At 42.4% G+C, this 27,033-nt stretch overlaps 1 protein-coding gene across 8 annotated transcripts in view; it reads left to right on the forward strand.

Annotated features, from left to right (window-relative positions):
* The window catches only part of ap2a1 (adaptor related protein complex 2 subunit alpha 1), a 63,632-nt gene that overhangs the window by 23,303 nt on the left and 13,296 nt on the right, over positions 1 to 27,033 (forward strand). For 4 of the 8 annotated variants that reach the window (XR_009784653.1, XM_061748457.1, XM_061748458.1 and 1 more), the window contains 4 exons: positions 7,553 to 7,615; positions 10,531 to 10,554; positions 11,949 to 12,011; positions 25,326 to 25,408. Coding sequence is in view for 7 of the 8 variants with exons in the window: in XM_061748457.1 (XP_061604441.1) it covers positions 7,553 to 7,615; positions 10,531 to 10,554; positions 11,949 to 12,011; positions 25,326 to 25,408 (233 nt within the window). In the remaining variant the exon portion in view is untranslated. The remainder of the gene's footprint in view (positions 1 to 7,552; positions 7,616 to 10,530; positions 10,555 to 11,948; positions 12,012 to 25,325; positions 25,409 to 27,033) is intronic. The other 4 variants (XM_061748459.1, XM_061748460.1, XM_061748461.1 and 1 more) reach the window with 4 other exon arrangements.

Here is a 27,033-nt window from a genome sequence, read left to right on the forward strand (position 1 = left end):
TAAGTATTCTGGGGACAGACATTACTGAATTTAAAAAAGTAATTAGGGCTTTAATTATTTACCTGTACATTATTTGGTGATTACAACACCTTTGATGACTGGGATGCTGCTGATGAATAAGGGGAGAAATTAATCAGAATCAGAATCATCTTTATTTTGCCAAGTATGTCCCAAAAACACACAAGGAATTTGTCTCCGCTAGTTGGAGCCACTCTAGTACAACAACGGACAGTCAATTGACAGAGAACACTTTTGTAAGTACGTAAAATTAAGTTAACTCCATAAGATTTAAATCAACTCAGAAATGAGGATGAAATCAACGCAAAGAAAACAACAAACCAGGCATTTAAGCTGAGACACTTCCTGTCACAAAACACTTTACGGTTGTTGTTTTGAGTGACACCCTGCGACAATTTTATACTGCTGTCCAGTAAAAGAAAACAGACAGAGAGTACAGGGTTTTGGGCCTGAGAGCTTGCATCAAGCATCACATATAAATATACCTAATTTGTGTAAAAATACAAACTGATTTTATCATCATACCTGTGGTTGCTATTTAACATTGTCAAACTAGAAAATCTATTGACTGGAATACTGAATAGTCTTTACATTCCCTTAGAAAGTAATGGGGTTGGAAGTCCTCAGGCGTTGCAAGGGAAAATTATTTGAGTAAAACTTTCTATTTTGACTACAGAACGTATAAAGTTATGAATTGGTACTTTGATTATTTTCATTGGCGAGTGACCATTGTATAAGCGGGTTAATGCCCTTCAAAATGTACAATTATCAGGGATGAATGGACTTGGCGGAGGCAACCATCCTCTGCTGCGCGTCAGTTTATTAATTGGGGAGATAATGGCATATAAACAATTAAAATGATCCACATCTATTTCCTCAAATGTCACAATTTTTTTTTTACCAAGAAGTCTGGAAATGTAGGGTCTGCAAAAAGTATGGCGTTTTGAAATCTCAAATATGTAGGAGCCCTGTTAAAACAATCTGTTAGGGGATGATAAAGCCAAAAATGTATACCACGTAAATTAAATCCCTTCGGTATTGGTATATAACGATATAAACTCAAGTGTAAAAATAAATTATTTCTGAATGGGTTGTATAGACCTTTGGCAAAGCAAAATTAATTAAAAACAACAACAATGAAAAAAACTAACTTTTGAGAACATTTACTGTGCAGATCATAAATCTCAAAATTGTAATTAAGCACTCTGTTGTAAGCAAACAAATAACATTGGTGATATTTTAAATATTAAATATACTATTTATTATACATTTGACCTTATAGGCTCCTCCTGGCTAATGTATACGGTAACGTACCTACTCATTTCCAGTTTTTGGACGTGCCGTTTGTGCTTATTGTGAAGCTGATGTATTATTTTCTCTCGAGATACTTATTATATACCTGCTAATTTGCTGTTCACTTGTTATACAGTGGTATTGCAACCATTTGCTAAAATCATTTAAGTTCATTGTTTTCCCCTCAATGTACACACAAGTTTGGGCTCTGGCTGGGCCATTCGAGAACAGTCCGGAGTTGTTCTGAAGCCATTCCTTTGTTATTTTCGCTGTGTGCTTAGAGTCATTGTCTTGTTGGAAGGTGAATCTTCGGCCCAGTCTGAGGTCCTGAGCACTCTGGAGAAGGTTTTCGTCCAGGATATCCCCGTACTTGGCCGCATTCATCTTTCCTTCCATTGCAACCAGTCGTCCTGTCCCTGCAGTTTAAAAACACCTCCACAGCATGATGCTGCCACCACCATGCTTCACTGTTGGGACTGTATCAGAATCATCTTTATTTGCCAAGTATGTCCAAAAACACACAAGGAATTTGTCTCCGGTAGTTGGAGCCGCTCTAGTACGACAACAGTCAGTCAATTGACAGAGAACACTTTGGAGACAGAAAGACATTGACAAAAAAAAAAAAGTCACTGAGCAGTATAGGGTTGCTAGTTATCTGGTAATGCCGGTCCATTTTTTTTTTTTGACAATTGTGCAAAAAGATGCAGAGTCCTCTAGCACTTAGAGTATTGGACAGGTGATGAGCAGTGCCTGGTTTTCTCCACACATACCGCTTAGAATTAAGGCCAAAAAGTTCTAGCTTGCTCTCATCAGACCAGAGAATCTTATTTCTCACCATCTTAGAGTGCTTCAGGTGTTTTTATTTTTTTATTTTATTTATTTTACATTTTTTTGGAAACTCCATGCATGCTTTCATGTGTCTTGCACTGAGGAGAAGCTTCCGTCGGGCCACTCTGCCATAAAGCCCCGACTGGTGGAGGGCTTCAGTGATGGTTGACTTCGAGAACTTTTTCCCATCTCCCGACTGCATCTTTGGAGCTCAGCCACAGTGATCTTTGGTCCTTCTTTACCTCTCTCACCAAGGCTCTTCTCCCCCGATTGCTCAGTTTGGCTGGACAGCCAGCTCTAGGAAGGATTCTGGTCATCCCAAACGTCTTCCATTTGAGGATTATGGAGGCCACTGTGCTCTTATGACCCTTAGGTGCAGCAGAATTTTTTTTTTTTGTAACCTTGGCCAGATCTGTGCCTTGCCTCTGTCTCTGAGCTCTTCAGGCAGTTCCTTTGACCTCATGATTCTCATTTGCTCTGACTGTGAGCTGTAAGGTCTTATATAGACAGGTGTGTGGCTTTCCTAATCAAGTCCAAGCCGTATAATCAAACACAGCTGGACTCAAATGAATGTGTTGAACCATCTCAAGGATGATCAGAAGAAATGAACAGCACCTGAGTTAAATGAGTGTCACAGCAAAGGGTCTGAATACTTTACTGAATACGTTTAATTTTTTTCTGTCAACATGGGGTGCTGTGTGTACATTGAGGAAAAAAATGAACTTAAATAATTTTAGCAAATGGCTGCAATATAACAGTGAAAAATGTAAGGGGGTCTGAATACTTTCCGTACCCACTGTATTCCTGCTAATTTGCTGTTCATAGTTTATGCTCCGCTGTAATGTGATTCCAGCTAGACTTTTGTTTACAGTGTTTTGTTGTACCATATCACTTACTTCTGGTGTTTTGCGACTCTACATTTCACAATAGCTTACTGGTTAGCATGTCTTCTCCGTTTTCTCCTGTTGTCTCATTCTTGTTCAGTGTGTCACATACTTAGCTCCTCGTCCCCCTTCAATGATAACCTTTACTGTCAGAAGCGTAGCTTATTCCTCACTGTGGAGGCGAGGATCAGTGACTTATAGGAGCGGCTCTGCACGGTGTAAGGACTGTTAAGCCGTGATAGCTATCCAGCTATGATTTTCGAGGAATGGCCCCCCCCCCCGATCAGAAACCGAGCGGTGTTCTGTTCTTGGACTTATGTGCTCATCGCGGATTGTCCATAACGAACACCATGTTCAAACATCAGGGTGTCCACACGTGCAACTGACACTAGGACACCGTAGGTCACAGTTCGATGATCGACTTTGTGGTCGTGTCGTCGGACTCGCAACTGCATGTCTTGGACCGTCGGGTGAAGAGAGGGGCGGAGCTGTCAACTGATCACCACCTGGTGGTGAGTTGGCTCCAATGGTGGGGGAAGATGCCGGTCCGACCTGGCAGGCCCAAACGTATTATGAGGGTCTCCTGGGAGCGTCTGGCAGAATCCCCTGTCAGAAGTAGTTTTAACTCCCACCTCCGAACGTTGCTCATTTTCCAGGGGAGGCGGGGGACATTGAGTGCGAGTGGACCATGTTCCGCGCCTCCATTGCTGAGGCGGCCGACCGGAGCTGTGGCCGTAAGGTGGTTGATGCCTGTCGTCGCGGCAATCCCCGAACCCGTTGGTGGACACCAATGGTGAGGGATGCCGTCAAACTCAAGGAGTCCTATTGGGCTTTTTTGGCCTGTGTGACTCCTGAGGCAGCTGATAGGTACCGGCTTGCTAAACGGAATGCAGCTTTGGTGGTCGCTAAAGCAAAAACTCGGTCATGGGAGGAGTTCGGTGAGGCCATGGAGAAAGATTTCCGGACGGTTTCGAGGAAATTCTGGTCCACCATCCGGCGTCTCAAGAGGGGTAAGCAGTGCACCATCAACACTGTGTATCATGGGGATTGGGCGCTGCTGACCTCGACTTGCGACGGTGTGAGTCGGTGGGAAGAATACTTCGAAGACCTCCTTAATGCCACCGACACGCCTTCCCATGAGGAAGCAGAGTCTGGGGTCTCTGAGGCGGGCTCTCCTATGGGGTTGAGGTCACCGAGATTGAGATTCGCCCGGAGTTCCTAAAGGCTCTGGATGTTGTGGGGCTGTCCTGGTTGACAAGCCTCTGCAACATCGCGTTGACATCCGGGACAGTGCCTCTGGATTGGCAGTCTGGGGTGTGTTCCAACTACAGGGGGATCACACTTCTCAGCCTCCCTGGAAAGGTCTATTCAGGGGTGCTGGAGAGGAGGGTCCATCGGGAAGTCGAATCTCAGATTCAGGAGGAGCAGTGTGGTTTTCGTCCTGGCCGTGGAACAGTGAACTAGTTCTACACCCTCGGCAGGGTCCTTGAGGGTGCATTGGAGTTTGCCCAACCAGTCTATATGTGTTTTGTGGATTTGGAGAAGGCGTTCGACCGTGTCCCTCGTGGAGTCCTGTGGGGGGTGGTTCGGAAATATGGGGTTCCGAACCCCCTGATACGGGCTGTTCGGTCCCTGTACGACCGGTGTCAGAGTTGGTTCCACATTGCCGGCAGTAAGTCGGACTCGTTTCCGATGAGTGTTGGACTCCGCCAAGGCTGCCCTTTGTCACAGATTCCGAACTTTTATGAACAGAATTTCTAGGCGCAGGCGAGGCATAGAGGGGGTCCGGTTTGGTGGCCTCAGTATTTCATCTCTGCTTTTTGCAGATGTGGTTCTGTTGGCTTCATCAAGCCATAATCTCCAACTCTGACTGGAGCTGTTCACAACCGAGTGTGAAGCGACTGGGATGAGAATCAGCACCTCCAAATCTGAGACCATGGTCCTCAGTCGGAAAAGGGTGGCATGCCCTCTCCAGGTCAGGGATGAGATCCTGCCCCAAGTGGAGGAGTTCAAGTATCTTGGGGTCTTGTTCACAAGTGAGGGAAGAATGGAACGGGAGATCGACAGGCGGATTGGTGCAGCGTCTGCCGTGATGCGGACTTTATATCGGTCCGTTGTGGTAAAGAAGGAGCTAAGGCGAAGCTCTCAATTTACCGGTGGATCTACATTCCTACCCTCACCTATGGTCACGAGCTGTGGGGTGCGTTCCTCCAAATTGAGAGGAGCCAGATGAGGTGGTTGGGGGATCTGATTCGGATACCTCCCGGACAACTCCCTGGTGAGGTGTTCCGGGCATGTCCCACTGGGAGGAAACCCCAGGGACGACACAGGACACGCTGGAGAGACGAAGTGGCTGGCCTGGTATCGCCTTGGGATCGCACCGGTAGAGCTGGATGAAGTGACTGGGGAGAGGGAAGTCTGGGCGTCCCTGCTAAAACTACTGCCCCCACGACCAGACCTCGGATAAGCAGTAGCGGTGTGCCAGGGCGTGCTTCCTGAAGCTGCAGGAAGTACATCCTCTGCTGGGCCTTTTTGAGGACGGAGTTGATGTTGGTCTCCCACTTCAGGTTTTGAGAGACCTGTAATTCTCAGCAACTAGAAGGTTTCGATGGTTAATATAGGGAAGTTGGACACCTTGAGGGGGAGCTGTGGCAGAGGATACTTCCTGAAGTCCCCTATCATCTCTACAGTGTTGAGCGTGTCCAGCTCCAGGTTGTGACGGCCGCACCAAAGCTCCAGCAGCTCTACTTCCTGTCGATAAGCAGACTCGTCACCGTCTTTGATGAGTCCGATGACTGTGGCGTCATCTGCAAAATTAAGGAGTTTGACAGCCGGGTGCGTTGAAGCGCAGTCGTTAGTGTAGAGAGAGAAGACTAGCAGAGAGAGGACACGTCCTTGGGTCGCCCCGGTGCTGATGGTGCGTGTAGATGAGGTGTTGTCCCCCACCCTTAACTGCTGTGTCCTGCCTGTCAGGAAGCTGTAAATCCATTGGTAGATGGCAGGCAAGACACTGAGTTGGAGAAACTTGGAGGAGAGGAGTTCAGCGATGATGGTGTTGAAAAGCTGAAGTCTACAAACAATCCTCGCGTAGACCAATTCTTGGTCTTTTGGTTTTCTTGCCGTTGACACACACAGAATGCACTGACGACTATGACCTCCTAGCTTAGCATCTCTGTCGGCACACAGCTCAAAAGAGGCGTGTCATATCTACCTATTCATATCTGTGAGGAGACAGGATAGTGGGGGGTGCGGGGGTGGGTGACTCTTCAATATGGACGCAGCTCCTCCAGCTCTGTGGTCAGATGTACTTGAAGCCATTTTCACACTAATGGAGATACAAAGACATTATCAACAAGCGTTATCAGCTTATCTCAATTAGTCGGTAGAGTTCAAATCTATACGCTAGGCCAAATGTATACATACCATCTACCACTTGTATCGCACATACCGCGCACCCCTACAATCTACATACAGTAATATTTTATTTTATAGAGTAGATTGCAAACATACGATTGTCAGCGTGGATGTACAGTACATCTTCCCTAAACTGACATCATGTTTCAACTTCAGACTAGTGGAGACTGAATAAAGTGCCTCTGCTTTTTGCAGTAAAGTAGTGCAAACCATATTGACTCAGTAACCTTTAGTCATAGAATTAATGAACAATGTATTCCACATAGACTGAATTCTTAATAATCAATTAATTAATATATTTATATGGAATTCTTAATTAATTAATTGATTAATTTAATTTTGTGCATTCTTACTTACTCTGTTGCTGTAATGCGAGGACTAGTACAGGAACATTATCTTATTACAGGGATCAGGAACAGACAGCTCCCAGTTCCTCAAAATGTAAAGAGAATAATGAAGCTTACGACTGATTTGTTAGGAGTTTAAATTGGTCAGTGAGGTTGTCACATAGTGGAAGCAAGGAAACTTCAGTTTTGCTCTTTGTATTTTCTTTATTTTTATCGAGGACATACTGGCACTAACATCCTATCAGTGCTGAGTGTTGTAAGCATATAATGACTGTGATCTACATGCAATGCAGCTTGGTTGAGGTGGTAGACCATTCGTCTATCAACGCAAATGTCGTGGGTTCAAGCGCCTGTCAGAGTATCCTTGAGCAAGATACTTAAAATCCAGTTAGTTTTGATGCATGTCATCAGCGAGTTAATGAGGTGACAGTTTAAAAACCCTTTGAGCACTTTGAATCTAGTCTTATTTATGTGAAACCCATAGATCAGTTGTTCCTGGATGTATACAGGATCCTGTGGTCCACAACAATCCAAAATACCTTTTTGTCAGAGCGTGTTAGTGAAAGTTAGTCAATTCTTCTCCCTGGTTGGCAGGTTTACTTTACTTGGTCTGTTCTTTAACTTCCTGTGTATGTGACTGTCTTTCATCTTTCTCTCTTTTCCTTCTCTCCATTTTTCTGCGTGTGTGTCTGTTGGTGTGTGATTGTGTGTGTTGTGGTTTGAATGTATGTCTGTCCTCTGTTCTATACCGTGATTGGACATTGACAGAGATCTGGAACAGCCCACCGAGACCTCTGACTCCCTAATGGTGGAGGGTTCTGGTGACTCGGAGTAAGGGCCCTGTAGTAAACTACAGACTTAGCTAGAAAACCACAATTATGACACATTCATACCGTCATAATGGCATTGATACAATATACTGTAGTATTTTTGATATACCATAATTTCTCATGTATAATGCACCTTTTGTTTCCCCCCAAAATGGTCAAAAGTCAACAGTGCGCGTTATAGGGGAAAATGGGGAAAAAAACTTTCACATTTTATAAATGTATGCCACCATCTTGAGGCTACGAAAAAGCTGTACACTTTCATTCCAAAACACCACCGCCACATAGGTTATGAAAAAGGTATACACTTTCATTCTAATATGCCACCGCCACCTAGTGGTTATGAAAAAGCTGTAGCCTACACTTTGATTCCAATATGACATGGGTACATATGACTGCATATATGTACAGTTGTGCTCATAAGTTTACATACCCTGGCAGAATTTATGAAATATATATACGACATCCTTGAGTTACGACCTACGACGTTGCGACTTTACGACGCCAGTGCCTCGTCCGCCATTTTGTCCCCAGCACCAGGGTGTTTCTGCTTAGCTAGTGCATAGTGCTTGTCTGTCTTTGTGCGGCGGGAGTATCTTTGCCTTTTTCACCTTCCTTTTTTCACACTCTCAGCAGTAATGGTAAGTACAGCATCTTAGTTTTTTATTTTAATGTATTTTAGTTTCTTTATACGAAGTGTTAACCTTTCCTGCTACGGTCATCTGACCGTGGCAACAATAAAGGCACGAAGCACCGATTTGCTGCTTTAATGGCTTTATTAGCTCCTCTGCACATTGAACGTCATCGGGTCCTCCTTTAATCGCTACTCTTCCCCGGTCGCCGTCACTACACTTGTACGCACTGGCGGACGACGCCTGTGCAGTCGCGTCTCACTCGCACATCGACACACACGCCCACACACACTGAGCTTGCTGTCACAATCACGTGGGGCAATACCCGTAACAGAAGTATTTCGCCGTAAATTTTGACTTTAACGGTGAAATCCGACTTACGTGGACAATCTTGTTACGTCGCCAGCGTAGGAACGGAACTCGTTCATAAATCGAGGACTTCCTGTATATATATAATGTATATATATATTTTTTTAATATGACTGATGACTGAACAACAAACATCATTGGTTTCTTTATGGTTTTTTTGTTTCATGATAATGCTTTTCTGAAATGCTTGACCATTTAATTTGAATCCATTAAAATACAATTGTTTCGCCTGACCCTTGTTTTTTTTAAAGAATTGTACCCATTTTACAAATTCTGCCTGGGTAATCAAACATATGAACACAACTCTGTTTTCTTATTTACTAAATAAAAGTAGGGCTGTAAATTAAAAAAAATAAGAGCAATTAAAGAAAGTATTACATATTCAAATAAAGTGCTTAACTTCAGAATAATTCTTTGAAAAACAAAAATACAGATAATAATTCATGTTTTGATCATATGGGTAAAAGCTAAATCATGCATTGTAAAAATGCATTATACACGGGCAGAAGGGTTTTCCAGAATGTTCAGGTCAACTTTGGGGGTGCGCATTATACATGAGAAATTACGGTATGCTTGTGTGAATGGGTAGCTTGCTGAGCCGTTCAACTTAAATCAAAGAGCCTGAATTTGTCTATCTGTAATTTGATTTATATCTACCAGACCAGTTTATATTTTGTTAGACATGAGTATGTCAGACATTATCGCCACAATTGACACTGGCACTTTGTTGAATGTTTTTATATTGACCACTTGCCTATTCTTTTTTTGACATGAAAAGTATTACTTTTACTGTACTTAACATTGAAAGAGACAGGAGGACAAACATTATAGCTGTGTCAAAGAAAAGTCAGCAAGGAAACATGATTTAGTGATTTGATTTGGAGCACATACAGAGTTTAAGAAATGTATTAGACAACACCTGTCTCAGAGATCATATGGTATCATGACGGTGTATAATGTGAACCTTGTCAGTTTCAGTTAGCTCTCAAAGTTTAAAGTTTAAAATTTTTAACAGGTACTGAGGAAACTTTCAAACGGAACATTTCAAACTGAATTCACCTTTTTATACCCAAAATTGAGCTGGCTCACTGGACTTTTCTGAAAAATTAGAAATGAATCCAATCCAACACAAAATTCAACCAAGGAATGCAAGTAAATAGGTTATGTAAAACATTACATTTAAAAATTCACAGATACGATAAATATATCGAAATGTAATTTCAGTTAAAAAGCAACAGACATTAACATTCCAGCATCATAAAATTTAGTTATAGTAATTGCCAAGGCTGTTAATTTAGGGCCATTGTGTCATCAACCTTGTATTGTGTAGCGGTCTAATACAATTGTTAAATACTTACTTTACACCAGAACTATGGATCTATAAATGTGCAGTAACATTGCACAAAATAAATCACAGACACCCACAGATGTATTTTGCATACCAATCAAGTTTTCGGCATCAAGCTACTGCATATCTGTAGCCTATGTACTGTAGTGCTTGAATCATGTGCACTGTGCCTGTGGTAGAGTTGCAGTCTGAATGTATTTGGAAGGTGATTCATTTTCGTAATCCTCAAAATGTTCAAGTGCTGATTTATTATTGTATGCATATTTTTAGGGTGTTGTCTTTGTTGCATGTTGATATACAAATTATAGACTAGTCAAGTCTTAAGATTAAATTGTACTGCTGTTTAGTTTAGTCCATGCCATATACATTTATTATGATTTGTCAACCAAAGCAACAGAAAATGTCCAAATACATACTGCTGGTGTTTATATTTTTTTTGTACAAACTGTAGTTGGATGCTGTTACTAACCATCTCTTCATTTTATCTCTCTCATTTTTCTTATATTCTTAACAAATCTTCATCACATTGCCTGTGCGCATGTGTTGAGTGGATGCCTTTTTCTTTTAAAGGTCAGAGGACAAAGATGTTATGGGGTCAGTTAAAATTCTTATTTACATTGTTTATGTTATGTAATACATGCACTTCATTTCCAGCAAGTCGTCAACTATAGTTTAGCTAAAAAGAAGGTTTTTATTACACATATTCAGCACTCCCCGAACATACCCGAAGTTCGTGACACCGGGATGTAGTTGCTCTATCCACCGCAAAGGCTACCGGAAGTGACGTTGCAATTGCCAAACACAGCCTCCTACACTCTATACGCAATGGCGAGCAACGTGTTGGAATACGAGGAGGAGGAGGATTCAATCCATAATTTACTTGCTCCAGCATCCTCACGTGTCGATAGAAACATAGACATGACTAAAATATAACAGGCATGCTCATGGGGTCAGACAGTTGAGGGAAAAAAGGCATGTCTTTTTATACAGACATGGCTAGAAATAATGGCACCCCAGGGGTGCCAATATCTTTTAGCACGACTATACGTATTATATATTCATATGTTTCAATGACACGGCACAAGCTTTTACATAGTATGCACTATTCCTGTATATTGTGCCCCTCGCTCGAGTAGCTTTATAACATGCCGCACAGAAAGTCTTTGCCGTGTCTGTTGGCTTCTAATATAGGCAAAAGTACAGATGACAGTAGTGAAAAGTACTGCGTGGGTCTTTTTTTCCTCCTGCGCAGTGCATATTAACCATAATAGTCGTAGGTATATACAAGGAAAACCTCACCTCTTGTCTGCTTTGCTGCTGCACCATGTCGGCTGTGAGATTTAGTTCTCTTGCTGGCGGTTGAGGTCCTGATGCCCATAGGGAAAATAGTTGACACCGCAGCTGGTTTCAGCCTCTGCCTAACTACACCTGTGTATCCAATGCTTTCTGTTAAGTCTTTCTCAAAACACGCCGGTTCGAAGTGATCAGCACAAGAGTTTGGAATGCTTACTAGGCACCCACATTTCTTCCCCTGTCGATTGACTTTCCCCATCCACTGGTCAGGTATTCCTTTTTCACTTGGAAAGCCAAATAAACTCTTGCCACGGCCTGAGCAATTTGTACAACCAAATGCCACACAATAAACCATCGTGAAATCTCTAAATCATACGACAACAAATATACAAGGACTGGAACAATAGCACACAACGCCGAATGAACAGGCTGTTTGGCTAGTGTTACGTCACAGCGCCGGAAAGTCGCAGACTGGAAGGGACTTGATGCAAAAAGCAGAAGGCGCATTCTGAATCCTATTTATCGATTTAACTGCTGTGTATCTGCTATATAATCACTTTGAAACGGCAGATGTGGTTTGTAAAGGGGTTCTAGTGATCAAGAAAAATTTCAACATGTTTGTCCTCTGACCTTTAACCCACATCACTCTACTGTGGGCTGTGTCTACATCCTTGCGCTATCTTGTGGTCTTTCAGCTCTGCTCCTCCCTCTGAGGATCCTGCTCCCCCTCTGTCTGAGGCTGATGAACTCCTTAACAAGTAAGGTCTTTCTGTGTATACAGCTTTGTTGTCTTGTGTTTGCCCAGCTCTGCATGATCACCGCAGGAAGCTTCGCAGTCTTGTCAAAGAAGCATACGTTTTTATACTAGAATTGTTATTATTGTTGTCTATGAAGTGGTTCTCAATCAATAATATACTAACTAAATAGTTTATATAGTGAAGTGTGCGAAATACTTAAAAAAATATATATATTCTGTAGCATTTACAGTGCCGTGAAAAAGGATTGACCCCCTCCTCAAATTCGTATATTTTTGCATACTTTTCCCACTTTAAGATAATCAAACAAATGTAAATATCAAATATAACCCAAGTTAACTTGAAATACTGTTTTTAAATGGTGATTTTATTTATTACGGAAAGAAAACATTTCAGTTACTTGGCCCTGTGCGAAAAAGTAATGGCACCCTAAACCTAATAACTGGTTGGGCCATCCTTAGCACCAACAGAAATCAAGCGTTTTCTCTAAATGTGAAATGGATTGGACGTATATAGCGCTTTATCTACACCATCACAGTGCCCAAAGCGCTTTACAAAGCCTCACATTCACCCTTTGACACACATTCATACACCAATGGGTGGCTGCTGTCGTGGAAGGCACTGCCAGGCCCACTGGGCCAAATTAGGGTTCAGTGTCTTGCCCAAGGACACTTCGACATACAGACTGTCAGAGCCAGGATTTGAACCTTCGGTCGCTGGACGACCCGCTCTACCAACTGAGCCACAGCCGCCCATAACCGGCATTGAGTCTTTCAGATCTCTGTGGTGATATTTTGGACCACTCTTCCTTGCAGAATTGTTTGAATTCAGCAAAACTTTAGTGATTTTGAGCATGAGTAGCCTTTTTAAGGTCATGCCACTGCATTTGAATCAGATTAAAGTCTGGACTTTGACTAGGCCACTCCAAAGCCTTCATTTTGTTTTTTAAGTCCATTTAGAAGTTGACATGCTGGTGTGTTTTGGATAGTTATCCTGCTGCAGACCCCAAGTGTACTTCAGCTTGAAGTCACAAACCGATAGCTGAACATTCTCCTTCAGGATTTTCTGTGATTGAGCAGAATTCATGGTTCCATCAAATACAGTAAGTTGTCCAGGCCCTGAAGGAGAAAAGTATCCCAAGACCATCACACAACCACCACCATGTTTGACTGTTGGTATGCTGTTCTTTTTCGGAAATGCCATGCTACATTTACACCAGATGTAATGAGAGACACGCCTCAAAAAAGATCAACTTTCAACTCGTCAGTCCATATAATATTCTCCCAAAAGTCTTGGCAATCTTTCAGATGTTTTTTTTGATGATGATTTTTTTTTCTCAAAAGTAAGACCTGCCTTTGTTCTTTTTGGTCAGCAGTGGTTTTTGCCTTAGAACTCTGCCATGGATGCCATTTTTGCCCAGTTTCCTCCTTATTCTTGCGTCATGAACGCTGACCTTAACTGAGGCACGGGAGGCCTGCAGTTCTTTAGATTATTTCCTGAGATCCTTTGTGGGCTCCTGGATGAGTCATTGCTTTTCTCTTGGGGTAATCGTTGTAGCCTGGCCACTCCTGGAAAGGTTCACCACTGTTCCATGTTTTCACCATGTGAGGATAATGGCTCTCCCTGTGGTTTGCTGGAATCCTAAAGTTTTAGAAATGGCTTTTATGACCCCATTCCACACTAGTCAATTACTTTATTTCTTGATCGTTATGGAATTTATTTGGATCGTGTCTTTTTTTTTCTCATCTTTTTTAGCTATTTTGTCTGATTAGATTTTTGTCAAGACAGAAGTGATTTCTTGATTGAACAGGTCTGGAGGTAATCAGGTTTGGGTGTGATCAGTGAAAATTAACCAAAAAGTTTCATTAGCCACAATTAATTCATGATTTAACAACGGATTGCTTTTATAGTTAGTTTGTATAATACATTTTTCCTTAATGAATGAAATAATTTTAAAACAGCATTTTAAGTTCACTTAGGTTGTATTTGTCTGATAATTTACATTTGTTTGATCATCTTAAACATTAAAGTGGGGAACCTATGCAAAAATATAATTATTTTAGAAGGGGTCAATACTTTTTCATGGCACTGTGTTGCGATCCAAAATTATTTTCCTCTAGCAATTGCTGATATTTGTGTAGCCATTTTTTGAATATTTGATTATATGTTCCTCTTAGTACTAAATCAGAAATTTTATGCTTTTCTACCCTAAATTTTAAAACACTTTACTCCATATATAGACTAGACTTTACACCGATCTGGTTGGCTTGATTGGTATCGGCCGATAAATAGCATACTATGCTGATTGGATTTGTCATAATTTGCCAATTACGTCATTGATCGGCTCGGCAAAAGACATTTACTCGGCGTCCCCGTCATATACAGTATATATTTGAATCCAAAAGCTAGTTTAGTTTTAGCCTTGTCGCCTGTCTTTTGATGTCATTTACAATCACTGCGCCTTGTCAAATCAAACGCGACCGGATACACTCGTTGCCACGGCAACAACAATGGATCGCGCTGTGTATTGTCAAAATGGGGGAAAACGTGTGGTGGTGGTGTTCACTGGTGCTCGGGAGAAGACGTTCATTCGAGGATTGCTTGGTATGTTAACATACTTTTAATACGTAATTTAATTACAATAAAGTAATTGAATTACAGTAAGTTAGTCCTAGGCTTTACACGATCAGGATTTTTGGAGCCGATCACCGATCAGCAAGTTTAAAAAAATAATTAAAAAAAAGGATAACCGTTCACAAGATGGAGCAATGTGTCCATTTACATGACTTGTTCATTTTTTTGTATATACTTATGTACTTTATGACTTGTTCATTTATTGTATATACTTGTGTACTGTATGCTGAGTACTGTATCCATCCATCCATTTTCTGTACCGCTTATCCTCACTAGGGTCGTGGGCGTGCTGGAGCCCATCCTAGCGCAAAATTATTCTTTAGCATTTTAGACAAAAGTTAAAACATCAATGACCTCTAGGGGGCATTCATGGATTGGCCACTGACATAAGTTTAGGTCAGATCAACATTACAACATGACAGAAATAATGGGTGCTATCTTACTGTAATTAAATTACTTTATTGCAATTAAATTACTTTAGTAAACACTGTTAATGACATGCTTACTCTAACTTTCTCACTGTCCCGGGTATATGGGCGGGTGTTGTCCAGAGTTTGCGTCCGTTTGGGGTTTCCTTTTTTTTTTTTTCCTTTCCACACTGCATTGCTTGACCGCGGCATGCTCCTCCTTGTGTATATTCTTCAGTTGCCCGATCAAATTTATGTTGAAGCATTTAGATGATGTTCCCCACGATGTACTTCAGTTGTGCACAAACTGCAAATAACTTAGGCGTTGTTTGTGTGAGACACCGCAAAATAGTCCCTCACGGATGACGTGATTTTAACCGACAAGATTGAAAAAATCTTTATTGTCCGTCAGATAGTTACAGTACTGCGCCACAAGACACGTGACAAGGCTTTAAAAAAACTAGGAGGGAGTGAGATGTTGGGAAAAAGGACAGTTGCTTACCACACTCATAGATATAGTATCATACACAGTGGTGTGAAAAAGTCTTTGCCCGATTCCTGATTTCCTTTTTCCCCCCACACTTAATAGTTTCCCATCACCAAACAAATTAAAATATTAGTCAAAGACAACACACATAAACGCAAAATGCAATTTTAAAATGGTTATTATTAAGGGAGACTAAAAAAATCCAAATTGAGATCTATCAATGTGAAAAAGGTTGTGAAGCCATTTTAAAGCCTTGGGACACCAGCTAACCACATGAGAACCATTATCCACAAATGGCGAAAACATAGAACAGTGGTAACGCTTCCCAGGAGTAGCCGGCCGACCAAAATGACCCCAAGAGCGCAGCAACAACTCATCCAAGAGATCACAAAAGACCCCACAACAACATCCAAAGAACTGCAGGCTTTACTTGCCTCAGTTAAGATCAGTGTACATGACTCCACCTTAAGAAAGAGATTCGGCAAAAATGGCCTGCATGGCAGATTTTCAAGGCGAAAACCACTGTTGAGCAAAAAGAACATTATTCTGCCACAACCAGAAGACATCTTGATGATCCCCAGGACATTTGGGAATATACTCTGTGGTCTGACGAGACAAAAGTTGAACTTTTTGGAAGGTGTCTCTCCCATTAAATCTGCCGTAAAAGTAACACCGGATTTCAGTAAAAGAACATCAAAACCAACAGTAAAATATGGTGGTGGTTGTGTGACCCTGGGACCTGGAAGACTTGCTGTGATAAATGGCACCATGGATTCTGCCGTCTACCAAATAATCCTGAAGGAGAATGTCTGGCCATCTGTTTGTGACATCAAGCTAAAACGAACGAGCAGGACAGTGATCCAAAACACACCAGCAATTCCACCTCTGAATAAGTGAAGAAAAACAAATGAAGACTTTGGAGTGGCCTCGTCTAATATAAATTTAAAACACACACACACACACACATACAGCGGCTGAAATAAGTATTTAACAGGTCACCATTTTTCTCACTATATTTCCCAAGGTGCTATTGACATGAAATTTATACCAGATGTTGGGAACAACCCAAGTAATCCATACATACAAAGAAAGTAGAAAAATTAAGATCAGAAATTAAGTTGTGTGTAATAATGTGAAATGACACAGTGAAAAAGTATTGAACACATGAAGGGAGGTGCAAAAAGGCATGCAAAGCCAAGACCACACCTAAAATCTATCAATAATCAAACAGCAAGCCAGCTCCTTGTCAGTACAAATGACTATCAGCTAGTTCAGTTCCCAATTGATGGCCTAGAACAGGGGTATCAAACTCATTTTTGTCTCGGGCCGTATTGTAGTTATGATTTCCCTCAGAGGGAAGGGAAAGAATGTCAAAGCTTGTTGAAAGGTTGCAGAACAAAATTTAGACAAGCCAGTTAAGTACTGGGAGAATATCGTCTGGTCTGATGAGAGCAAAATTGAACTCGTTGGATGCAATAATGCACACCACGTTTGGAGGAGAAATGGGACTGCACATCACCCTAAAAACACCATACCAACTGAAGTTTGGAAATGGGAACATCAGATGGTGTGGGGCTGCTTTTCAGCAAAGGGTACTGGTTAACTTCACATTATTGAAGAAAGGATGAATGGGCAAGACATTCTTGAAAAAAATCTGCTGCCATCTACGATGTGATGACAATGAAACGAGGGTAGACATTTCATCAGGATAATGATCCAAAACATTCTGCCAAGGAAACTCTAAATTGGTTTCAAAGAAGAAGAAGAAGAAGAAAAAAAAAGCTGCTAGAATGTCCTAGCAAATCCCCTGACTTGAATCCATGGAAAGAACTGAAACTCAAGGTCCACAAAAGAAGCCCACGGAACAGTCAAGATTAGAAGACTGCTTGTGTGGAGGAATCGGCCAAACTCACACCAGAGCAAATGCATGCGACTTGTTTCTCCATACAGGAGGGGTCTTTAACCTGTCATTGCAAAAAAAGGATTTTGTACAAAGTATTAAATAATTAACAGTTGGCGTTTTCAATACGTTTTCCCTGTGTCATTTCACATTATTACACGTATCTTAATTTCTTATCTTTCTTCTTTGTATGTGTGGATTACTTGGGTTGTTTCCAACATCTGGTGAAATGTTCATGTCAATAGCACCTTAGGAAATATATTAAGTGAGAAAAATGGTGACGTTAAATACATATTTCAGCCGTTGTGTGTGTATATATTGCGTGCACCATAAATACTTCGCCAAAGACCTCATTTTACATCGCATTTGGCGATGCAATACCTGATATTTCTGACCCTGCAGTGGATCCTCATCAATCATACAACTATCCATCCATCCATTTTCTGTACCGTTTATCTTCACTAGGACCGCGGGGGTGCTGGAGGTGCGAGAGGTGGGCTACATCCTGAACTGGATGCCAGCCAATCGCAAGCCACATATAAACAAACAACCGTTCTCACTCACATTCGCACAGTTTAGCAAAATACGGTTCTAAAGTTGCACAGAATGGTCCCACCGTCAACTAACAGTGGGGCAAAAAAGTATTTAGTCAGCCACCAACTGTGCAAATTGTCCCACTTAAAAAAATAAGAGAGGCCTGTAATTTTTATCATAGGTACACCTCACCTATGAGAGACAACATGAGAGGAAAAAAATCCAGAAAATCTCTGTTGGATTTTTCAAGAATGTATTTGCAAATTATGGTGGAATATAAGTATTTGGTCAATCACAAAAGTTCATCTCAATACTTTGTTATATACTCTTTGTTGGCAATGACAGATGTAAAACGTTTTCTGTAAGTCTTCACAAGGTCTTCACACACTTGCTGGTATTTTGGCCCATTCCTCCATGCAGATCTCTAGAGCAGTGATGTTTTGGGGCTGTTGCTGGGCAACACAGACTTTCAACTCCCTCCCAAAATTTTCTAAGGGGTTGAGCTCTGGAGACTGGGAAGGCCACTCCAGGACCTTGAAATGCTTCTTACGAAGCCACTCCTTCGTTGCCCGGGTGGTGTGTTTGGGATCATTTGTCATGCTGAAAGACGCAGCCACGTTTCATCTTCAAAGCTTTTGCTGATGGAAGGAGGTTTTCACTCAAAATCTCACGATACATGGCCCATTCATTCTTTCATTTACACGGATCAGTCATCCTGGTCCCTTTACAGAAAAACAGCCCCAAAGCATGATGTTTCCACCCCCATGCTTCACAGTAGGTATGGTGTTCTTTGGATGTAACTCAGCATTCTTTCTCCTCCAAACACAAGTTGAGTTTTTACCCAAAAGTTCTATTTTGGTTTCATCTGACTATATGACATTCTCCCAATCCTCTTCTGGATTATCCAAATGCTCTTGTGCAAACTTCAGACGGGTGTGGACATATACTGGATTAAGCAGGGGGACACGTCTGGCACTGCAGGATTTGAGTCCCTAGCGGCGTAGTGCGTTACTGATGGTAGCCTTTGTTTCTTTGGTCCTAGCTCTCTGTAGGTCATTCACTAGGTCCCCCCGATTTTTGCTCACCGTTCTTATGATCATTTTGACCCCACGGAGTGAGCTCATGCGTGGAGCCCCAGATCGAGAAAGATTATCAGTGGTCTTGTATGTCTTCCATTTTCTAATAATTGCTCCCAAAGTTGATGTCTTCACAGCAAGCTGCTTACCTGTTGCAGTTCAGTCTTTCCAGCCTGGTGCAGCTCTTTGGTCTTGGCCATAGTGGACTTTGGAATATGACTGTTTGAGGTTGTGGACAGGTGTCTTTTATACTGAAAAGGAGTTCAAACAGCTGCCATTAATACAGGTAATGAGTCGAGGACGGAGGACCCTCTTAAAGAAGTTACAGATCTGTGAGAACCAGAAATATTGCTTGTTTGTAGGTGACCAAATACTTACTTGGACCATAATTTGCTAATACATTCTTTAAAAATCAGATGGGTTTTTCTGGATATTTGTTTTTTCCTCATTTTGTCTCTCATAGGTGAGGTTATACCTATGATGAAAATTACAGGCCTCTGTCATCTTTTTAGGTGGGAGAACTTGCACAATTTGTGGCTGACTCAATACTTTTTTGCCCCACTCTCACACTCTTGTGACTTTAGTTAATTGAGCATTTAATGGATTAACTCAAGGTATTTCATTTTGTGATGACACCACAGAAGGGTCCCAGTGATGGTAAAGCTAGAAAGTATGATTGTTTGAACTGGAAATAGACCGTATTACAATGTAGCGGTAGCCTAGCAACAAAAGTGGTACGATCCTATATTTTTGCTCACCGTTCTTGTGATCATTTTGCAGATATGACAACCACGCAACCCCTGAATTTGTAAGCAATTCTAAACGTGCCGCAGTCTATCACTAACCTATGTGACATAATAAAACACTATAAATGTTATGACAAAAACACTTCCACACCTTAGATTATAAGGCAGTTAAATGATAAACACACACTATCCTGGTAACTTAGCGTGCCTTATTGTGCGGCATGGTGACATATTCTTACACTTCTGTGCAAACTAGTCGATTGCACGCCTTTCGTAACCTCGCAATGTTATACTTTGGTACCATTGCAAAATTACTGTTTTGGCTGCACCTAACAATAGAGTACAAACGACAATAAGATAATCAGTTCAGTTCAATCAGTACTAAAAGAACAAACAAAGAGAGTGTTGTTAGAGACTGACCTCATGTAGTAATCCTGCCTTTCCATGTCTCTACGGCCTTGCGTTGTCAGAGTTAATGGTGACTAGCTAAATATTCCCCCCCCCCCCCCAAAGTTTTACATACAAAGGTTATTTTATTTTTACACTTAAATATAACTGTTTTTGTTAAAAAGCATGAAGTTGGCTCGCAATTCTCCACTTCTACAAACACGATTAATAGTTTTAACAATCATTTTATTATTTACCGTATTTTCACGACCATAAGGCACACCGTATTATTGGGCGCAGGCATAGTAAAACATACGCTAGCTTAAAACATATGGTAGCACGCTAAAGCAATGTTTTTAAAAAGGCAGCGGGAGCAAAACTGAGTTCGGCTGTACTTTATTGAAGTATTTAACAATGTACTCACATAATTTTTTGATCAATCCTCATCCACAAATACATCAAAGTCCTCATGTATCCGAAATGAACAGCTGGGCAACGTCTCCATCAAAAACGCCAGGTTCCCTCTCGTCATTGCCTGAGTCAGTCTCGTTGCCGTGCGGCTCCTCAGAAATGATGCCGGCTTTTACGAAAGCTCGAACAACAGTGCAAGCAGACACGTTAGCCCAAGCATCCACAATCCATTCACAAATTGTGGCGTAACTCACCCAGCTCTGCCTCCTAGTCTTAGTAAAGCTGTGTTCGCCATCTGTCATCCCTCGCTCCCACGCCCCTCGCAACTTCACTTTGAACGCCCTGTTTACACCGATGTCCAGCGGTTGGAGTTCATTAATCCATTGCTCGAGTTGGTCTTCCAACTCGGGCCACCTCGCCTTGTTTCCGCGAAAACTCAGCTTCGTTTTCTTGACTTGGCGAAGCTCATTTTCCTGCCTCCTCCACATGCGAACCATGGATTCATTGATCTTGAATTCTCTCGGAACTGCTCTATTCCCATGTTCCTCCACATAACTGATAGCTTGCAGCTTAAACTGTGCTTCGTAAACGTGTCTCTTCGTAGTTGCAGTTTTCGACTGCGGTCAAGCCAGCCTCCACTCGTAAAGTAGCAGTCAAGCCAGCCGCCCCTAATTTTGTTCATACTAGGCATTACTGTGTGACAAACCACCAAGGACTCCACTAAAAGAGGTTTGATGAAGAGCTGATATTTTATTTCAAAATAAAAGTCTCAGAAAACTAATAAACTACATTTAATGCATCTCAAGATTCAGATGAACCTTGCTGATTGTATTCCTTAACAGAAGAGCATTGACGTCCTTATTGTTGGTAAGCTGTTATTTTGAAGGTGGCTTTCGCTGCGAGTTGGCGACTTATTACCTAGTATGAACTAAATTAGGTGCTACTGGCTTGATTGCTACTTTACGAGTGGAGTCCGGCTTGACCGCAGTCATTTTTGGGGGTCCTTAGCCAAACCGATGTTGTTTTGGACAATGCACATACCGGCGCTATATACCTACTAGTGGCGTGCCTTTAGCGTCCTCTTTCACACTCAGCCTTCCTCCTTTACATCAGCATGCTGTCCTCAGCCATGTCCGCTTTTCCTCTGTATAAGCAGCGTGTCGGCAGGAAATGCTCCCAGTCAGTCAAGCGGAGCGCTCATCACACAACAACATTTATAGATTTGTGCACACACAAGGCGCGCTGCATTATAAGGCGCCCCGTCCATTTTGGAAAAAATTTAAGACTTTTAAGTGCGCCTTATGGTCGTGAAAACACGGTAGTTAGTTATTTACATTTATACAACATATTAATGCTAAAATATTAAAACAGCCTGCCGTGCACAGTCAGAAGTTTTATGTTGGTGACAGTTTGACCCCTGAAATTAACAATGGATTAAAATAAATTGATTCTAAATTCAAACAAATTGGAGGATGGCCAGCAACCCTGAACTGATTGTGTTCAATGTCTGAGGTACAGTAAATAGCTTTTAATTTGCAAATTTGACGCTACTTTAAATTGTTGGGTTTGTCACACTTTGTGAAATAATTGGAAAAAAAGATTTCCCATCAGGCCACCAGGCAAATCCATAATGTATGATTACCTGGCCCAAGTACTCAATGGGGACATTGATGTCCATGATGGCGCCTATCTGGGTGGTCGGCTCAGTAATGCGCTCTCTAGTATTGTCCTTGTTTTTATCTTTTACGTTTGTCTTTGAAGACATCACGCGACTTACTTAGACGAGGAAAGACTTCCTAAACAGTCGACTCCGAACTGTCTTTCATCAACTTTCAGAAATCTACAAAGTTTTTTGTCTGAGTTACTTACCAGTGAAGTTGCTGCGCTCTATGGCACATGGAGGAGGCAAAGACTGTGCACTGCACTGCACTGCAAGTTAAGCTCTGACAGTGAGGATTTCGAACGCCACTTCCATTGATTCACCTCGCAAATCTACCCTCTCTACCCAACAAAATGGGTGAGCTTCATCTCCTCACAAAGACCAGTAAAGACTGCATATTCTACCGCCCTCTGCTTCACGGAGACTTGGCTTTGTGAACGCATCCTCGACGGCGCCGTACTGCTGCCCTGCTTTCAACTTCACAGAGCTGACCGCAACGCGGAGCAAAAAAAAGGGGAGAGCAAAAGGTGGCGGAATATGCTTATACATCAATGAAAAATAGGGAAATGATGTTACGGCGCTCAGCACAGACTGCAGCCCGGAGTTGGAGTTGCTGCTTTTTCAGTAGGTCATTCCACTCGCTGCGTGAGTGCTTCATTCATACTCACCGGTGTTTACATCCCCCCCCCCACCCCCCAGGCGAACACGAAAGCCGCACTGCAAACGCTGGCTGACCAAGTAGGCGAACTTCGAAAAAAAGCACCCAGATTCAGCCCTCATTATTCTTGGGGACTTTAACAAAGCAAAACTCAACCACGAACTCACTAAATACAAGCAGCACATTGACTGTACCACCAGGCAAACCGATATCCTAGACCGCTGCAAAACCACACTGAAGGACTCGTACCATGCTATTCCCTGTGCAGCTTTGGTCTCGTCTGATCATTGTTTAAATCATTTAATACCAACATACAGGCACAAACTTAATGTATGAAGCCTGTGGGGAAAGAAGTGAAGTGGATCAGAAGCAAAGATGGAACTAGAAGACGCACAGACTGGAGTGTCTTTGAAACTTCAACTGACAGTTTGGATGAATATACAGACACTGTTACAGCCTAGATCAGTTTATGTGATGACGTGTGTGTGTACTAACAAAGACATTTCGCACGTTCAGTAACAACAAGTCGTAATTCACTGCCTAACTTCGCCAACTTTGCCAGGCTAAAGAGGCGTGGGAGTGGGGACAGATCCCTTTACAAGCCAGAAACCAGCTGACAAAAGAAATAACACTGCAAGAAGAAATTATGCAGAAAAGGTGGAAAACCATTTTTTTGCTAATGACTATGCGTCAGTTTGGCGAGGATTACAATCTAACCAACTGCAAGTGATCATTCCCACCAACTGTAGAACAATAAAGGACTGGTAAGTGACAACTTGAATAATGAGTTGAGTGAATGAGTACAAGCCTGTCGCCCTGACATCTGTGGTCATGAAGTCCTTTGAACGCCTCGTGCTGGATCACCTCAAGAGCATCATAGGCATCCCTGCAGTTTGCCTATCGAGCAAATGGTTCTATGGTTGACGCAGTCAACATGGGACTGCACTTCATCCTGGAACACGTCAACAGCATAGGGACCTACGCGAGAATCGTTTTCGTGGACTTCAGCTCTGCATTCAACACAATCATCCCTGAACTCCTGTCCTCCGATCTCCTCCGGCTCAGCGTGCCTGCCATCTCCCAATGTATCTACAGCTTCCTGATGGGGAGGACAAAGCAGGTGAGGCTGGGGGTCACACCACCTCATCCACACAAATCATCAGCACTGGGGCGCCCCAAGGATGTGTCATCGCTCCGCTGCTTTTCTCTCACTACACGAGTGACTGCACCTCAACGCACCTGGCTGTCAAACTTCAGAATTTTACAGATGACACAACAGTCATCGGTCTCATCAAAGATAGTGACACCTCTGCGTTGAGCTTTGGTCCGGCCAACACAACCTGGAGCTGAACACGCCCAAGACTGTAGAGATGATCGTGGACTTCAGGAAACATCTTTCGCCACAGCTGTCCCTCACGCTGTCCAACTGCCGTTTGTCAACCGTTAAGACCTGGGAATTACAATCTCTTTGAGGACTTGAAGTGGGAGACCAACATCAACTCAATCCTCAGAAAGGCCCAGCAGAGGATGTACTTCCTCCGGTTTCTGAGGAAGCACGGCCTGCCACAGGAGCTGTTGAGGCAGTTCTACACAGCAGTCATTGAATCAGTTCTGTGTTCATCCAACACAGTGTGGTTTGGTGCTGCCACAAAGGACAAAATCAAGACTGCAACGGACAGTCAAGGCTGCCCAAAAAAATTATTGGTACCCACCTACCCGCTCTTGGACTTAGACGCTGCCAAAACTAAGACTAGCGCATGCAAAATCCTCTTGGGATTCCCCCCCCCCCCCCCCCCCCACACACACACACATCCTGGTCGCCACCTATTCTAGCTCCTTCCATCAGCTAGGCGCTATCGAACTATGCAAACGAAAACCAGCACCTCTTAAACAGTTGACTTACAATTCCATTGTAACAAGCTGCTAATTTTGTCCATCTATGTTGGGACACTTCTACATTATTCATGCATTCAGTTTTATCACACTGCACTGTTTGGATACTGTATGCCTACTGTTGTTGGTTACTACTGGCCACCTATGTGTTTGGCAACTCTCTGCACCATTTGCACAATCGTCACTATACCAGATCATTGGGCAATTAGTCACTTTAAATTGCTCTAAATTGCTTAAGGACTCTGCATCATTTGCACAGTTGCCACCACAACACCTAGTGGTACACTTCCATTGCTCAATGACTCTCCATACTCCATGCTGTTTTTTATGTCCTAAATATATAGGAAGAGAGAAAAATTCCTTGTCTTTTAACATACTTGGGTAATAAAGTTGATTCTGGTTGCGCTACACCTGGTGGTATTGTTGCACTTCCACCCTGCATCTTGTTGTTTTTGTTTTGCCGTTTCTTTTTTTTGACTGTTCTGGAAATTGGAGGGTAATTTAAAGCTGTTTTCATTCAACAGGTTTGTGTGCAAGAACAATGGTGTTTTGTTTGAGAATCAACTCCTACAGATTGGCATCAAGTCAGAATATCGTCAAAATCTTGGTGAGTAATGGAGCTGCTGGAGAGGTTTTATAGACTATTAGTCATAGCCAAGGTGCGGTCTGGTTCTCTTCAGTATGTAACACTCTTAGGCTAATACAGTGCTGCACTAATCCCTCCCCCGCCCAAGAGTCTCTGACCAACACCACACCTCTCACTAACATGCACCATCGCGATTCTCCAAGATGACTGGCATGCGATTATGAAAGTGTTTACTCGTGTTAGTCACACAGAGCGCATATCCAGCGTCAACATACTATGCTAGAATTAGCTATATAAACAAGCCAACATTAGTCATTGCTGCAACGTTGGTAGCATGACTTATTCGTAATTGAGTGTTTCTATAACAGTAAATGTTATCAGTAGAAGTTTTATTCTTTGGAATGTGTAATCGATCAAAAATCAAAAAGAGGTGAAACTTTTCCTGTTGAGTAGAAATGTTGCTAATTCTGCGTCACTTCTGAATTCTCTCAAGTCTCTGGTCCCTTCACTCTGCTCCTGCTTGCTAGTGTTATGCCCAGTTGTTGGCAAATGAGGTATACAGACCCTTTCCAAATTTATTTCCATAATTCCATCCAAAAAGTAAAACTTTCATAGATTCAGGGCCCGCAATTTAAACAATTTCAAGTATTTATTTGTTAATTTTTACATAATTTGGGCTTCCAGCTCATATAATTCAAAAAGTTAGAATACTGTGAAGAAATCACCATTTACTTCTCAGTTTTTGTAGAAAAAAAAAAAAGAGAAATTAGGGTCACATTAAATCAATAAAAATATGGTACTTTCAAAACGATGTTAATCTTCAATACTTGGTTGGGAATCCCTTTGCTTTAATCACTGCCTCGATGCGCCGTGGCATTGAGGCAATCAGCCCTGTGGCATTGCCTGGGAGTTGCCCAGATTTCTTCTTTGTTTTTGGGTCTGGTGCCCCTGATTTTCCTCTTGATAATACCCCATCGATTCTCAATGGAGTTTAGATCTGGCAAGTTGGCTGCCCAGTCAAGCACTGTGATGGCATGGGCATCAAACCAAGTTTGGTGCTTCTGGCGGCATGGCCAGTGGCCAGGTCCTGCTGGAAGATGAAATCTGCATCTCCATACAGATCCTCAGCAGAAGGAATAATGAAGTCCTCTAAAACATTCTGGTAGATTGTTGCGGTGACCTTGGATTTAAGAAAACAGAGTTTACCAACACCTGCACTGGACATTGCACTCCAAATCATGACTGACTGTGGATATTTCACACTGGACCTCAAGCAGCTTGGGTTCTGTTCTTCACCCGTCTTCCCCCAAATCCTTGTACCTTGATTCCCGAATTGAAGGCACACTTTACTTTCATCGAAAATGAGGACCTTGGACCGCTGGCCAACAGTCCAGTCCTTCGTCTCCTTAGCCCAGTTGAGACACTTCCTACGTTGGCTCAGAAGCGGTTTGACCCGAGCCACCCAACAGTTGTAGCCCATCTCCCGGATGCGTCTGTATGTGGTAGTTTTTTAATCTCTGACTCCCGCCTCATTCCACTCTTTCTGGATCACTGCTAGACTCTTGAATCTTCTGTTTGATAATCCGCTGAAGCCCACAGTCATCATTTGCTGGAGCATCGTCTCCTGCCAAATTTTGTCCGTCCAC

This window comes from Phyllopteryx taeniolatus, chromosome 16 (genome assembly GCF_024500385.1).
Source record: "Phyllopteryx taeniolatus isolate TA_2022b chromosome 16, UOR_Ptae_1.2, whole genome shotgun sequence".
Classification (NCBI taxonomy): Eukaryota; Metazoa; Chordata; class Actinopteri; order Syngnathiformes; family Syngnathidae; genus Phyllopteryx; species Phyllopteryx taeniolatus.